The sequence below is a fragment of the Aphelocoma coerulescens genome, chromosome 1 (genome assembly GCF_041296385.1).
Source record: "Aphelocoma coerulescens isolate FSJ_1873_10779 chromosome 1, UR_Acoe_1.0, whole genome shotgun sequence".
NCBI lineage: Eukaryota > Metazoa > Chordata > Aves > Passeriformes > Corvidae > Aphelocoma > Aphelocoma coerulescens.
In genome coordinates, this window is record NC_091013.1 from 77,036,657 (window position 1) to 77,051,310 (window position 14,654).

At 42.3% G+C, this 14,654-nt stretch overlaps 1 protein-coding gene across 1 annotated transcript in view; it reads left to right on the top strand.

Annotated features, from left to right (window-relative positions):
* Positions 1-14,654, top strand: part of ARHGAP20 (Rho GTPase activating protein 20) — a 59,601-nt gene that overhangs the window by 16,801 nt on the left and 28,146 nt on the right. The window contains exon 3 of the mRNA XM_069014194.1: positions 11,070-11,240. Coding sequence (XP_068870295.1) covers positions 11,070-11,240 — 171 coding nt within the window. The remainder of the gene's footprint in view (positions 1-11,069; positions 11,241-14,654) is intronic.

Here is a 14,654-nt window from a genome sequence, read left to right on the forward strand (position 1 = left end):
GGGTTTAGGTATCTTCTGTGCCCATTCTTACGTGTTTGAGTGCTGGGGGCTAGATCCAATAAAGGATAATAAGCCTCAAGAGCAAGGCTCTAAACCCATGACAGAAAGACATCATCTCAGAGGCTTCCTGACCTCTCAGGTACCTCTGTTTTTTAGACACTGTTCTGCTGCCCAGAGAGCTTACCAGACTTCTGGAGTTTTGCTTTTGCACATCCCAGTACAGCATAACTGTTAGCAGCACTGAACAGGTAGTTATCATCTTAAGGCGTAGAGATGTGGGTGATCCTCTAACAGCTTTTTTCCTCAGCTCAGATCACTGGCAGAGCAGGAGCTTCTGACTAACCTGACCGAGTAGCTATGTGAAAAACTCATTGAATAAATAGGTGGGCAGTTAGTTATGGGAGAGCAAACAGGTGCATGTGTCTCCATGCATGTCCATAAGGAATCTGGGTCACTATGCTTGCAATAGCTGGCAGCAGCAGGCATATAATCTCTTCACTGTAAAAGGATAAAAGGATTCCTGTGCTGCAGTAGTAGTATCAAAATACAATTTAAAGCCCTGGAGGCAAAGCAAAGCCAGATTTGTTCTTGTTACAGCTGGACAGGTAAAGCGATACTCCTGTGTATGTTGGCACCCATGTTGTTCATCCCTCTTAGAGAAGTGGTCCTTACAAACTGAAGCCAGTATCCTCTCAGATCCTCTCTTCATGTCTGTGGTGGGGCTTTGTGTGGCGTTCACCCCACTGTGTCCCACAGTTCATAGAATCACAGGATGGCTTGTGTTGGGAGGGACCTTGAAGATCATCTAGTTCTGAGCTCCCTGCCATGGACAGGGACACCTTCCACTAGACCAGGTTGCTCAGGGCCCCATCCAACCTAGCCTTGAACACTTCCAGGGATGGGGCATCTGCAACTTCTCTGGACAACCAGTTCCAGTACCTAACCACCATCACAGTATAGAGTTCTTCCTAACATCTAATCTAAACCTACCTAGCCAAATACCTTCTTCAATAATGGGAAAATCAGAGCCTAAAGGAGAAGGACTGTTGAGCAGTGAAACTTTTAGAGACCATGAGCAGCCTACTGGTATTACCCATTAAGTGAGTGAGGTGACTGACAGTCAGTAAACCCAGGCAGTCGACTAGAAAATGCCATTTCCTGTTGAAAGGACATGGTCACACAAGTGCCTTACTCTTGCCCATCTAAGCTTGTGTGACATATAGCTGGAGATGTTAGGATTGGCAGAAACATGTAGGCTCACTGACAGCCATTCATGGTGGTCCAGAAGGGATTTCTAAAAATGTCTACACCAGTCTTCTTACCTCATGTGCACATCAGCTTTAAATTACTTGTTTCTGTAGAGATCTGCAGAATGTCTTAGCTATTTTTGGTAACCCAGAATTCCTGGCTGTTATATGACTGGTGCTGAACTCTTGTAATACACTTTACAAGAAGATATATGAAAACCCCTTTTGAATAAAAGGTTAGTTTCATCCATGAGGTAAGTCAAAGTCAATGGAGCTGAGCCAGGCTTTTAAATGTTCCGGTTGTGATTAAGTGGGATTAATCCTCCTAATTGCAATTACTGCTTCTCAAAAAAGTTAAGGTAGGACAAAAACCTTATCCCTTCAGGTTATCCTACTATATAGGGTATATTATAAAATATCTTTTCATTACCCTACTAAAATAATACTAGATCTCATAGTAGGACATGGGTGAACCTGAGATCCCAGAGTGCTCCTCTGTATCTCACCTCAGAACGGGTAGGAAGAAGCTTGGTTGGTAGCAGCAAAGGTAGCCTGTGCATCCAGGCTTCTTGTAGGCCACGAGAAGCTCCAAAAGGCCAGACAATGATGGTGCAGAACTGTAGAGCTGGGGTGTTAAGTTTTGGCCTTTTCTTTACCCTTTGTTCATCCTACTTTTTTTCCTATTTTTTTCTTTATGATCTTTCTTTTTTTCCCCCCAAAGGTCACTTTTTCTGGTGACTTTTTTTTTTTTTGGTCCGAACAATGAAATCTGTTTGGGTAGACAGTGCCTGGAATGGCATTTCCCTGGTGCAACTGGGATGAGAGAGTAATTCAAGGTGGTGCTGCTATGTCAGTCAGTAAAAATGAGTGGGAACTGCAGTGGTGAACAGAGGATTGATTCTTGCAAAGGCCAGAGAGCTTTTATTGACTTCTGCATGTGAATGTGTCCTCTCCCAAACCTCTCCCTCTCTCAGGGAGCCTTAGACCAAAACCCCTTGAACTTGTTGGCTGCTGGCAGAGCTGTGTAGCAGGACTGGAGAACACCCACACTGCAAGAGCTTTTCAATAGGATTTAAATAACTTGCCCTAAATTCTTTTCTGGTGGAAATAGGCAAAATATGACCAAAACGTGTGGTGCTAATTTATACCAATAGAGAATTTTGTCCTTGTGTTAAATTTTCAGAGTAAACACCTTGCAGCTGTTTGTTAAAGTAAAACAAAAAGCCTTGGAAACAAACCAGACCACAAGTGTGTTTCCTGTCTCCAGGCTCCACGCTGTAGTCCATGCTTGCTCTGCAGAGAATATTGTCCTTGTGGCTATGTAAAAATTACTTAAGTGCAGCTTTGTTTTCAGTTAGGCTGCCAAGCTTCCATCCTGAAATGTGTGAGGATTTTGTAATTTTTATTATGTTTAGTAAGGTTTTGACATCATGCAGAGATGATACAAAACAATTTTTAGAATCCTATTATAATTTAAGTTGGAATATTTTTCTCAGTATATATTGCCTTAAAATGTGCATGCTGGGTTTTAAAAACAGAGGAGTGATATCCAATTTTATAAATACAAGTTTTAGTTCTGATTTCCGCCCTAAAACATAAATTTGTGTAATTATCTGAGTAAAACTTGCTCCCCATTTCAATTAATATACATCTTCCTTCCACTGTCCAGGCTTGTGCTTGCCCTGCCAGTGCTGGAGAGTGGGTTGCAGCACATTTTGGTCTGAAGTCTCTGTGACCCTATTGGGACTCACTGCTTGATCTTGGGTATAATTTTCTGAGGTCCAGTTGCTTGCCTGGGTAGAGTGAGGACAGCCCTGTGCTGGAGGCTGTGAACTGAGGCTGATACGTGCTCCAGGTCAGAGGACTCACTATGAGATCCCCAGGCACAGTCCATTAGGGAAAATGCAGGGGTGAGGGGTGAGTGCCCCATATTTGTTCAAGTACATGACTTGTAAAAAAGAAGCTGCAACCAGAAAGAACACTTGTGAAGTAGAATCAGGCATTGTAAAACTTAGTAACTAAAGTTCTTTGAAAAACCAATCAGATCTCACTTGTTTCATGGTACAAAAGCTACTGTACCCGCAACGGTGATGGCCTGGGGGACTTTAAAGGAGTGCTGCAGAAAATAGACTTGCTATTTCTGGAATGCTGCACTGTTTTCGAAGTGCTGCTTCAACTGCATAAGATTTACCAAAGATAACAGCATGCAAACATGCCCAGCATCCTCAGAACAAAGCTCCCTTGGCATAGCAGGGATCAATTGGCAGCAGATTTTCAGAAATGGGTTGGCAGCCCATGTGATTAAGAGAGTTTTATGCTTGTTTATTAAAGTCCTTTCTATAAATAGTCAGTGTAAGTTTACAACTGCATACTAACTTTGTTCTGGCCCACATCTTACCTACCACCTTCCTGGAAAACACTCCTACCCACCAAGCTGATACTTTCTGTGCTTTCTTTCACCCTCCAAGTATAATTATTACTTATTAGAATAAAGTGCTGTATAAACGTAGATGAAGTGCATATTTGGGATCACGAGGATTTGAAGTGGGCAGATCCTGAGCATGTGGGTGACTTGCCGAGGGCACTGGTTGTGGTTTGGAGGCAGTGACAGGAGCAGTTAGCACCTTTAAAAATGCAGAGGATTTTATATCTCTATATATATCTATAGCTAAATATGTCTGCCTGTCTAAGTAGGGCTCTGAGCTGCAGATTGCTCCTTGTGGGTGAGCCTTGTCTGTGTGTTGCCTTATTCATGGCAATGGGAGCTGTGAATGCTCATCCCTGAGGCCAGCAGGGCTTTTCATGGTTGTGCTGAACAGGCAGTGGGGATGGAGCAGGCTGGACTGAACAAGTCATGGGAAATGGGCATGGCTGTTGGCATCCCTGTTTTCAGCTCCTTACTCCATCTATAGACAGCTTGTAAGTTTGTGTCAAGCCAGAAGCCATCACAAGGACATCTCCAGATAGATAGTGTAATTGTGCAATACTGTGTTATATCTCCCTGTTTCTTCCCTTTTCCGTCTACAGCTGGTTTGAGGAAATGATTAAGCACCTACACAGGGCTTTGCTTGTTCCTCAGCTGTTCTTCAAAGACAAAGCCCCTTGCTGACAAATTTTGGATGTAGGTCTACAAATGGGTGTAGAGCAGTTGTAGCCTCCTTTCTCTTCCTGGCTGTTCTAGCCTGAGGAGTGACTCCTCAAGCCATATGCTTTAATAAGCTGCCAGCATGATAGAAACTAAATTAATCAGGAGCATGAACATGACTATCTCCATTTTCCTGAGTTCAGGCCGAAGCACGGGCAGTTGTTTTCAGTGTACAGGAAAAGCTCTTCTTTCTTTCAGTTTTTCACTCTTTAAGTGTACAGAATGCATTGATCTGTTTTGTGTGATTATTTTGACAAAGTCTGGGATGATTGTGTCAAATTGGCTAGAATACAGTTCAAGTCACATACAGATTATCATTTATGATGAAATTCAATTTGTGTTGAAGTCCTGAAATCTTAACACTGCCCTTTGGTGCACTATAAGGAGCGCTGCAAGGTGAGTCAGTACTCACTGCTGAGTTACAGATTTGGTTGGGTTTTTTGTTCCACCTTATCTCACCTTATTTGGCGACCTCTTGCACACCAAATTGGAGCTCTTTGCTTTTGGTTAGTTAAAGAATTCTTCTCACTACCTTATTAAGTTAAGTATCCTGAGTGCAAAGCACCCTCTAGCCACATAATATGGGTAATATGGCTGATGTCTTAAAGGATTTCCAGCAGTAAACCGTCGTGGCTTCCAAGCTCCAGTTAGCAGGTCCTGCCTCATTAGCAAAAATACAAGAAAGTATCTATTAAGCTGGCACTGAATTTCCTTCTCACAGGACTTTTTAGGAGCTTAAGGGTCTGAGTAGGAGGCACAGAAAAAAAGTGCAAGCATTGTTACCTGATTTCCAATATAAGCTCTATTAAGAAAGTGGAGGAACATACCTGCTAGATCAGGCTTGCTTTTGGGGGTATCTCTGCTGGTCACAAATGACATGTTTTCCCTGACTGATAATCCATTTTGGCAAAAATCCATAATGTGGGCTGAACTGTAGACGTTTCTTATGGTGCAGATAGCTGCTGTTTTCACTAGCCTTGAAAGGATGTGAGTAGCTCCTGCTTCTCTCAGTGGGCTACTCTAGCCCAAAGCTGTGACTCAGTGATGGTAAAATAAATGCTTTACTGAGAGATTCTGAAGTTGAAAGTTCATTGGCTTTATTATTCCTAAAAGATAAATTACTTATTCCTTAGAGCCATCCAAAACTGGCCTTTGAGATATACAAAAGCAGTCTATTGTCTCTGAACACTGCGAGGAGGGTTAGTAGGTGCTCTGCTTGGTGGCCTCTCTAGCCTGTAGCCAAAACAGGGTTAGATTTATGCTGCAAGCTGCAAGCTCTGCACATCCATGACATCTCCATCCATTGAAGATCCTCTTCAATGTCTTCATAAATGACTTGGACACAGGACTCGAAGGTACACTTACATCAGTTTGCCAATGACACCAAATTGGGAGGAGCTGTTGACTCCCTGGAAGGCAGAGAGGCCCTGCAGAGAGACCTAAGCAAATTAGAGACATGGTCAATCACCAACTGTATGAAGTTTAATAACAAGGGCAAGTGCTGGATTCTGCACCTGGGATGGGGCAGCCCTGGATGTGTGGACTGACTGGGGAGTGAGAGGCTGGAAAGCAGCCCTGGGGAAGGGGATCTGGGGGTCTGATCAGTGACAAGTTGAATATGAGTCAGCAGTGCCCTGGCAGCCAGGAGGGCCCAGTGTGTCCTGGGGTGCATCAAAAGCAGTGTGGTCGAGGAAGGGGATTGTCTCCCTCAACTCCACTCTGGTGAGACCCCCCCTGGAGTTCTGTGTTCTGGGGTCTCCAGCACAGAAAGGACATGAACCTATTGGAGCAGGGAGAGGAAAGATTACTAGGATGGAACATCTCTCCTAAGAGGAAGGGCTGAGAGAATTGGAACTGTTCAGCCTGGAAAAGAGCTCTGGAGAGACCTTAGAACAGCCTTCCAGTACCTAAAGGTGGCCTCTAAGAAAGGTTTCCTTGAGACGTGTTAAGATACCCCATGCCTAGAAAGATTCAAGGTCAGGTTGGTCAGGGCTCTGAGCAGCCTGATGTAGTGGAAGGTGTCCCTGCTCATTGCAGGGGTGTTGGACTAGATGACCTTTAAAGGTCCCTTCCAACTCAAGCTATTCTGTGACTCTATGGTTGAATGATTCTCGTGGGTCCCTTCCACCTCAGGATATTCTATGTTTCTATGCTTGATTGTATGAAAACTGGAAAGAGCCTCTGGTCCTTACTTGAGCTTCAGCACCAGTGGAGGCATGCAGGATTTATACCTACAGTACATATTTGTGAAATGACTGTAGGCCAGGTTGTTCGCTGTAAGAGGAATTTGGAAAGGTATTATGTACGTGTTTGACAGACCAAGTGCAGCCTCACACTTGGCTGGGCTGGTTCAGCTTTCAGCCTTTTGAATAGCTGTCATTTCACTGCTCTGTAATGAAAAGGGGAATTTCTCACCTACCTCTTTAGAAGAACTTCAGAGGTTAAAAAGAGAAATGGCATTTTATTTCAATACGTATCAGTTGTGCGGAGAGCACCGGTGCTGCATCATAAGAGGAAGTCAACTTCTGTGGCTGCAGAGAGCGCATCAGTGAAGTTCTGGCAGAGAACAATAGCCAAAACAATGGAGTGAGGTTTAGGATGGAGCATGAGCAGTCTGTGAGAGGGATGGCATGTAGCTGAGATACCTGCAGCAGCTCATTCCAGCTTAGCTACCTAGGAACAGGTTGTTCCCCTGAGGCATCTTAGAGCTTAATCTAAATCAATGAAAGGCTGAAGTCAGCATCAACTGAAATCAGGGGAAGCTTCCTATTGGCATAAATGACATCTGGATCATGGATTTAGTAACCACTTAACATGGACTGCTAAGATCTCCTTCAAAAAGTATTTCTTTCATTGTTTTCACTACAAACAGAGAATAAAGCTGACATCTCCATTAACACCAAGAATAAACATTTAGTGGGTAATGCCATTCAGGTATTGGTTTTATTGGAAACCCCAAGGAAGCTCTTCAAGGGGAAGAAGTATTTTTTGTGTTTCTGTGGTTTCTGGTAAATACAGGATCAATAAAGTGAGCTCTGACATTTCCTTTCACACTGAATGCAGCTGAGATATGTTTTTCAGTATTTGGCTGACTACTGTAGATTTTGCCCTCATATGTTTCACTGACAAAATTGAAGTGGTTTTTTTAAATCATGGTGTCTTTTGAATAGGCACAAAATGACTATTTTGATTAATTTGAAAAATAAGAGGTATAAAAATTTATGTTCTGGAAACACCCAGAGAAAAGTCTTCAATTATCTTTCTAATAATTTCATCCAGCACAGTGATTTTAGTCTTTTCCTGAATAGCTCAAGAATATCTCTGTAGATATCCTCAAATTACAAGATGTTCTCCTTAGTTAAAATCCCACATGAAAATTTCTGACCCCCAAAATAATACTTTTAGAAAAAAATGTCCACTTAAGGCTAGAGTTTTATAATGGCAATGCCATCAAAACATCATTGTCAGCCTTGCTTCCTCACAAAGTGGAACAGGACTGATTGTTGGCTCTACAGGATCCCCATCTAACCCCATCTTTCAGGAATCAGTTCACAGTTCCTTCTTAACAAACCTTGATGACAGCCTTTTTTTCTGCCAGAATGGAAGGATGTTACTGTGTGGGATTTTTACATGTGTTAATCATAAAGTGATGTTTAGGGAAACACAAGGAAGGCAGAGAGAGCCCTACATCACTGACTTTTATTTTTTATTTGTATCAGAAACCATGTTGACCTGAGTTTTGCCTAATTTTATTGAAAAGAATTTTCAAAGAATCAGTATTTACATACTTAGCACTTTTTCAAAATTAGACCCGTCTAATGGCCAGAAAAATCATTGAGCCATTAAAAACTGAACTGCAAAAATACCTCTCTCATATAAATCCCTGTGCCTGAGGATATTGCTGATCTGCATTTTCGTCAATGTAACAACACTTTGGTTTCATTCATGTCTTGTAACAATGGAACATTAATTGAGAGGATCAAACGCCTGCTTTCCAAAAGACGTTTTTTTGTCACTGCTGACATGAATTTCCTCCATGTTCCTTGTTCCTGGTGCGTTAGAAGTTTCTGGCTGAATTAATGGCTTTGATTTTTATCCACTTTGAAGAAAATATTGGCACTTTTTTTTTTTTTAATAAGGCTTATCAGGTAAGGTCTAATATTAGCATACGTAAGGGTGCTTATTAGAGTTCAGATGACAGATGTGCTTGAAAGGCACTGGCTCAAAAGGCAGTTCAATTTGCTTGACCCTGCTGGCATTACTAAACCTACTACACCTTCTTTTGTGTGCCAACATGACAAAGATTTTGCTTAGTTTAATTTGAGAGGCTCCTGGGCTTATGAATCATGATGTAGAAAATGTACAAAAAGGAGTAATCAAATAGAACAAAAGCCAGAGCCTGTAATTGTAAGAATGCTTCTGCCGATTTGGTTGCAGCAGTGTAACGTGAAAAGGGTTTTCTTCACAATTGTTGTTACTGGGTTCAAATACAGGTGAGCATATCCCTGATTTAATCTTTGAGGTAAAGACCATGCATGGCTTTTGCACAGGTGGACTCATCAGCATTCCTGAATTTTGTTTAAGTCTCTGTACCAAGTGCTGCTAGGGAGTTAATGAAATGGAGTCCCAGTTACCTAGCACTCGTTAATGAACTGGTGAGGTGGCAATTTCTAGTCAAGTGACAGGACAGGAGAAGTGCTTGTTGTTCCCCTGGCTCCTGTTGCTCACCACACAGTGTGTATCCCTGTTATGCTGGACCAAACTCCTCCCTCTGCTTTAACCTCCACACTCCTGGACACCCCTTCCGCTTAGGAATGATCAAATAACTTAGGTTTGCATTATTCATTCTCCAAGTCATTCCTCTTCTTTCTCTCTTACCTGAAGGGGTAGGTAATGAAAGACAAGATTAAGACACAGTTTAAGACAAAATAAGTTGAGGAATTCTTTTAAAAACTCAAGACTCTCAGCCGGAAAGGGGAATCCAAGGCCAAACAAGGCTCTCCCCAGCAGATAGAGATCCTCACCAGCTCCTTACACATCAGTGAAAGTGTGTCCTGCTAATGCAGGCCAATCTTAGAGCTTATCCTTTCTCTCCCAGCTGTCAGGACTTCCTAAATAATTTCCGGCACAATCCAGCCACAAGTATCCAGGAGGGGAGGGTCATGAGTCATCCATGCTCTAAGAGAGGTAGAAGAAGGTGTATGACCTTCGAAGGTTTCCTCTGCTTGCTCTTGTTTTCTTTCATTTTCCTCCCATTTGTTTTGTGACTTTCACTGTATAAGCTCCATTTCTTCTCCCAAAAAGTCATTAGGTGTTTGTCATCCATTCCAGTGGGACCAGGAATAAACTGGAGTTGCAGAGCTGTTCACTTCAGCCTGCCCTTGCCAAGCTGATCCTGCCAAGTGCTAGCTTAATTTTTTTTAACAAGAAGAAAATAAGTAAATACATTTGAATAAAAATTGAACTGATTCATTTGGCCAGAGGGAAATTATTCATTTGGAGGCATCTCTTGGGAAAGCCAGTAATTGAAAAGTTGGATTTTAAAATCATGAGTAAAGATACTGATTGTTCCTGGATTTAATCCAGAAATTCATTATTTAAGGTACACCAGGGTATAGGAGATCTTGGTTCAGTTCTCTCAGCGTTGTGTGAGAACTTGAGGCCATGCCTCTGGCTTTCCAAGGGAGAGCCTCATCTGCTACAAGCTTCCAGGGAGCCCTAAAGAAGGAGTGTTGTCCTCTCAGACACTCACATTCTTTTGATTTGGCTTCATATAAATGGTCATTTGTTAGAGCAAGGCTCAGAAAGTAGGGATATCCTGTCTGGGTGAGTAAGCTGACCATCATGCTAGAGAAAATCTATTGCTGCTTCAATAACTATTCAGCTACTTTATGTAGAACAGGTCGATCAGGAGAGTTTGCGAGAACCATGTCTCCACTTTGGGCTGTAATACCTCCTTAGAAAAGATCACTTAGAAAAGTGTCTTCTAGGAGAAAGCCTGATATTTCCCCCACAGAGTTGGGTTTGGATTACCCAGCAGCGTCAGATGAGCATAGTTGTGCTCCAGCCACACAACCAAACCCTGCAGCAGGAGCTTAATTCACTGCTTGTGGGTTGTGTACTGGGAGAGAGAAAGGCTGAGCAGCCTTCTCAAGTTGCATCTAGTGCATGGTGTGTCTCTAGCAAGCTTCAGTTACACCTTATATTTGTCCTTGGTTCTGAATAATTTCTATAAATGGCTTTTAACCCTGAGTATGAGTCCTATTCTGATGGAGGTGGGTGTGCAGTTATCTATTCATCATGCATATGTGTCCTCTCTCTTTTTGGAGAGCCTATAGGAGATTAAATATTTTCTCTAAGACTTCAAGACAAAGGGAAGCAAATACAAATAGCTAAAATGGGGAGGGCTGTGTCTAAATTACTGTCCTTTGCTAAATGTGACCCATGCCAAATGCTACAGCTCGGGCTGTAAAAGATTCAGTGAGGATAGTCCCTAACAGATTTTGTGTCAGAATCTGACTGCTGAATTACCCTGTAAGTCCCTCTCACCTTTCACTGAAATGTGGTCAAATAAATTACTTTTTGGCAGCAGGTGTGGGAAGTCACTGCCTGGTTCTCACTCACAGGCGAGTAGCTGATTTGCTTTCCTTTACTCTGTTTATTTTATGTCTCTGCAGGGAAGGCTGCTTGTCCCCCATCAGCCCAGAGGCATGGCCCCTTGTGCAGTCTTTCATATGCCACAACCGAACGTTCATCCTGGATGGCCACGTGCAGCTGAAGACGAGTCTGCAAACCCAGGAGCGACACCTTTTCCTCTTCACAGACCTTCTGGTTGTTGCCAAGTCCAAGTGAGTATGGCCCCTCAGGCGCTGCTCCTGCAGAGCAGACCTTTTCTTCAGTGGAACATATAATGGATTTTCAGAATGCTTTTTAAGTAGCAAATCTTCCCTAAATCATAAGGAAACGTTTTATTTTCACCTCTTCAGGCATCTTTGAAAACCTCATAGCCATGGAGGAATTTCAGGATGCAGAATTTTATGGAAATGCCAGATAATCTTTGATATATTTCATGTTTTGTGTCATCTTCTCCACTTTGGGAGCACAATGTCACAAAAGACTCATTGGCACTCAACTGTGTCCAATGTGCTACCTTCAACTTCTTGTTTTAGACAGGTCCTCTTCAGCCCTGTGGGGTTTGGATAACACCAGTGCTTGTGCTGTATTAGGGTTAGAGGTCTTAATCCTTACCTGGAAGCTGCTTTGATACACACCAAGGATGAGCAGCCGTATAAAAATAGAGATTGCAGGCGGCACTGCGGTGTCTGTCTCTGTAGGTTGTCCTGTGCCAGAAGGAGCACAGGGAAGGGGAAGCGATGCTGAGCAGTCTGGGTAGTGCTCATGTGTAATCAGGCTTGCTGTTGAGCTCTGATTATTCACTGTACCATTCACAATTAAATCACATTTACAAGCTGTGTCTAGCATGCCAGCTTCATGCGGCATTTGTGGTTTAAGGCAATTTTAGAGGGTGCTTTCACTTGTTGTTACGGCTTGTGGAGAAGTAATAATAAAAAATCCTGATGTAGCTTCACTCTCTGTTAGGCACTGTGTTGTGGTTTCACAGGGTGGGCAATCTCAGTGTGAGTCCTGGGCTTTTCCAATGCGTTGTTTCGCTTAAGCAATTGTTTCAGGGGCTTCTGGGAAAAGCCAGAAGAAATCTGTGTTTTCTGTAGAAATCTGAGCTGTGTCTGTTTGAATCACACATAGTAAACATAACCCCCCCAGCTGAACTCCCTCACTTGATGTGGTGTGACAACACAGAGGATATTTTACACAAAACATGTTCCGCTATGGGTGGGTGGTGAGCATAAGGATATTTAGGGGAAATCTTGGTATTCTACCAGCGGTAGCAGAAACAGCATTGTTACTGTATTGATTTTTGTTTGTTGCATGTTTAGGGTGGAATTCACCTCACCTAATTTCAGCTGTAAAGTGAAATATTTGTAACTTACCTAGGTTTCTAGATTGCTCTTACAGTGAGTGAAGCAAAACCAGCTCCTTACTGTGGCAAACTCACCTGTGCTGAAAGAGCATTGATAGTGGGTGAGGGGAGTCATACTCTTGGGGGTCTCTCACCCTGTCCACTAGCTTTCCAGTGGGCATGGTCCACTAGCTCAGCTCCTAAACTGTAGAAGAGTACAGTCAGGAGGGATACAGCCCCCCCTCCCTGGTCAGCCTGCTGAGCAGAAGCTGTGTTACAGACCCAGGCTGAGCTGCACATTACTGCAGGTTTGGCTGGGTCCCAGTGGGACTATTTGCATAGGAAAGCACTAGTTGGTGTAACCACACAAAACTCTGGTCCGCAGGGAGTAGTAATAACAGCTCTTACAGCATGTGATTTAATGTGGGGAAGAGATACAATGTTTAAAAAAGGTGGTAGAGGACAATTTGTGCTTTTGCATGTGAAAAAGGCGGGGGGGGGGAGCAAGTCTTTGCTAGAAATGGTAAAAATAGTATTTTGAGTGATTTTACTTCATGTATTTTGAAGAACTAATTGGGATGTTCTCTCTACAGCTGCCCTGTCAGCAATTAAAGCATCAGAGCTGTCACTAATGAATACTACTTAAAAATCAGCATTTTTAAAGCTGTATCACACTAAAATGCCAATGCCAATTCCTAGAAGGAAAACCCAAGTGTGTGTATTGCTATGTGGCCATGACTGTGGATTGCTATTGACTTTTTAATAGCAGGTACAGAGTCAAAGCAGTAAGACTAGGACAGAATTAATGATACAGTTGAATCTTACTTAACTTCAGAATTATTCCTTGTGAATAATTCTGTCTTAAGTAGTTTTTTTGTTTTGGGCATGTGAACCCCTAAGGTATCTTCGGTACAGCTGGGCCCCGTGCGGGTGTGAGCTCAGCTGCAGGTGACCAGTCACTGTACAAATGGAGCTCATGTACAATCAGGCTTTGTATGATCAGCAAATGGGTACAAGTTTTTCCTAAAGAGAACAAGTGTCTTGTGTCATCTGAGCTTGCTGAGTAAACTGCTTGTGCAGCACCGAACTCCTGCTTAAAGGCAAAAAATTGGCATTGCTCCTATTGAAATTTGCAAGGGTGAGTTGTCTCCACAACTGGTCCATCTATGGCTTTGGACAAGGGGCCTGTAGGTTCATTTTTTTGCTACTTTCTAATCATTTCTGCAATACAAACTCTTATGGTTTCCTATGATGCATTATACCAGTTCATAAAAAATAAGAATGATACTCACATGCTGTGCTCCTCTGCTACCCTGTCCTTCACTACCTTTATGTGAGGATTAAGTCAAAAATGTATTGATTGAAAGAGTTTTTCTCACTAAACCAAAGCTAATTATGTAAAATATTATACTCTTTTTTTATATATTGATTAGATTTCTTACAGAGAGTGTATGTTTTTATTTGGCAGAGTAAACATTTCAAGGATCTGTCAGTTTAATGATGAAGGTGTCTCGTAAGTTTTTGTGTGGGGGACACAGAGAAATGGTTTCCTTTTTCTCCTTTGTGATGTGCAGCTGTGTACATACACGAGCCTTTTAAGGGTATTTTCCCAAAGTGACATAGAAATTAAGGGCTGAGTGCATACATGGAATTACGGTAGCAGTCTCACAGTAGATCCATAAATGCTTTTGTCAGAGGGTTCAGTTAAGGAGATTAGCAAATCTAGAAAGAAATTAATCTTCCATTTATTATTGCCTGCAAGGTATTCAATTGTAAGCAAAAGGAACTCTGTGTACTCTGCAGTGGTGGCATAACTTGGGCTGTGTCAATATCTACAGCATTGGTGTTCATGATTTTTCTGTTCATTTCAGTGGATTTGGGATCTGCCTGATATTTACAGTAACATTTGCTAGGGGACTTCCTTAAAAAATGTATAATACTCATTAGATTGTTACTGTACCCATTTTTAAAATGTTCTGTCATGCTGCTTCCTTAGTCAGCAATGATATATTAGCTTCTAAAGGTAATGCTTTGGCACTTAGATAGAAGACCTATGTTTCACAAATGCTGAGAAGACATGGATTACATGAAGGACATGGCAGATAGGGATAAAATTATACTTCAAGCTCTCTAGATGTTAATGGAGGCTACTGTTTCAATGCCTCTGGAAACCAGGCCACTTGAATACTGATAATAGCTGAAAGCTGTGACCAGGCATGGCAAACAGGGTAAGAATATACATCAAGCATGACTGGAAAACATCCTTGTGTTTCTGCCAACACCC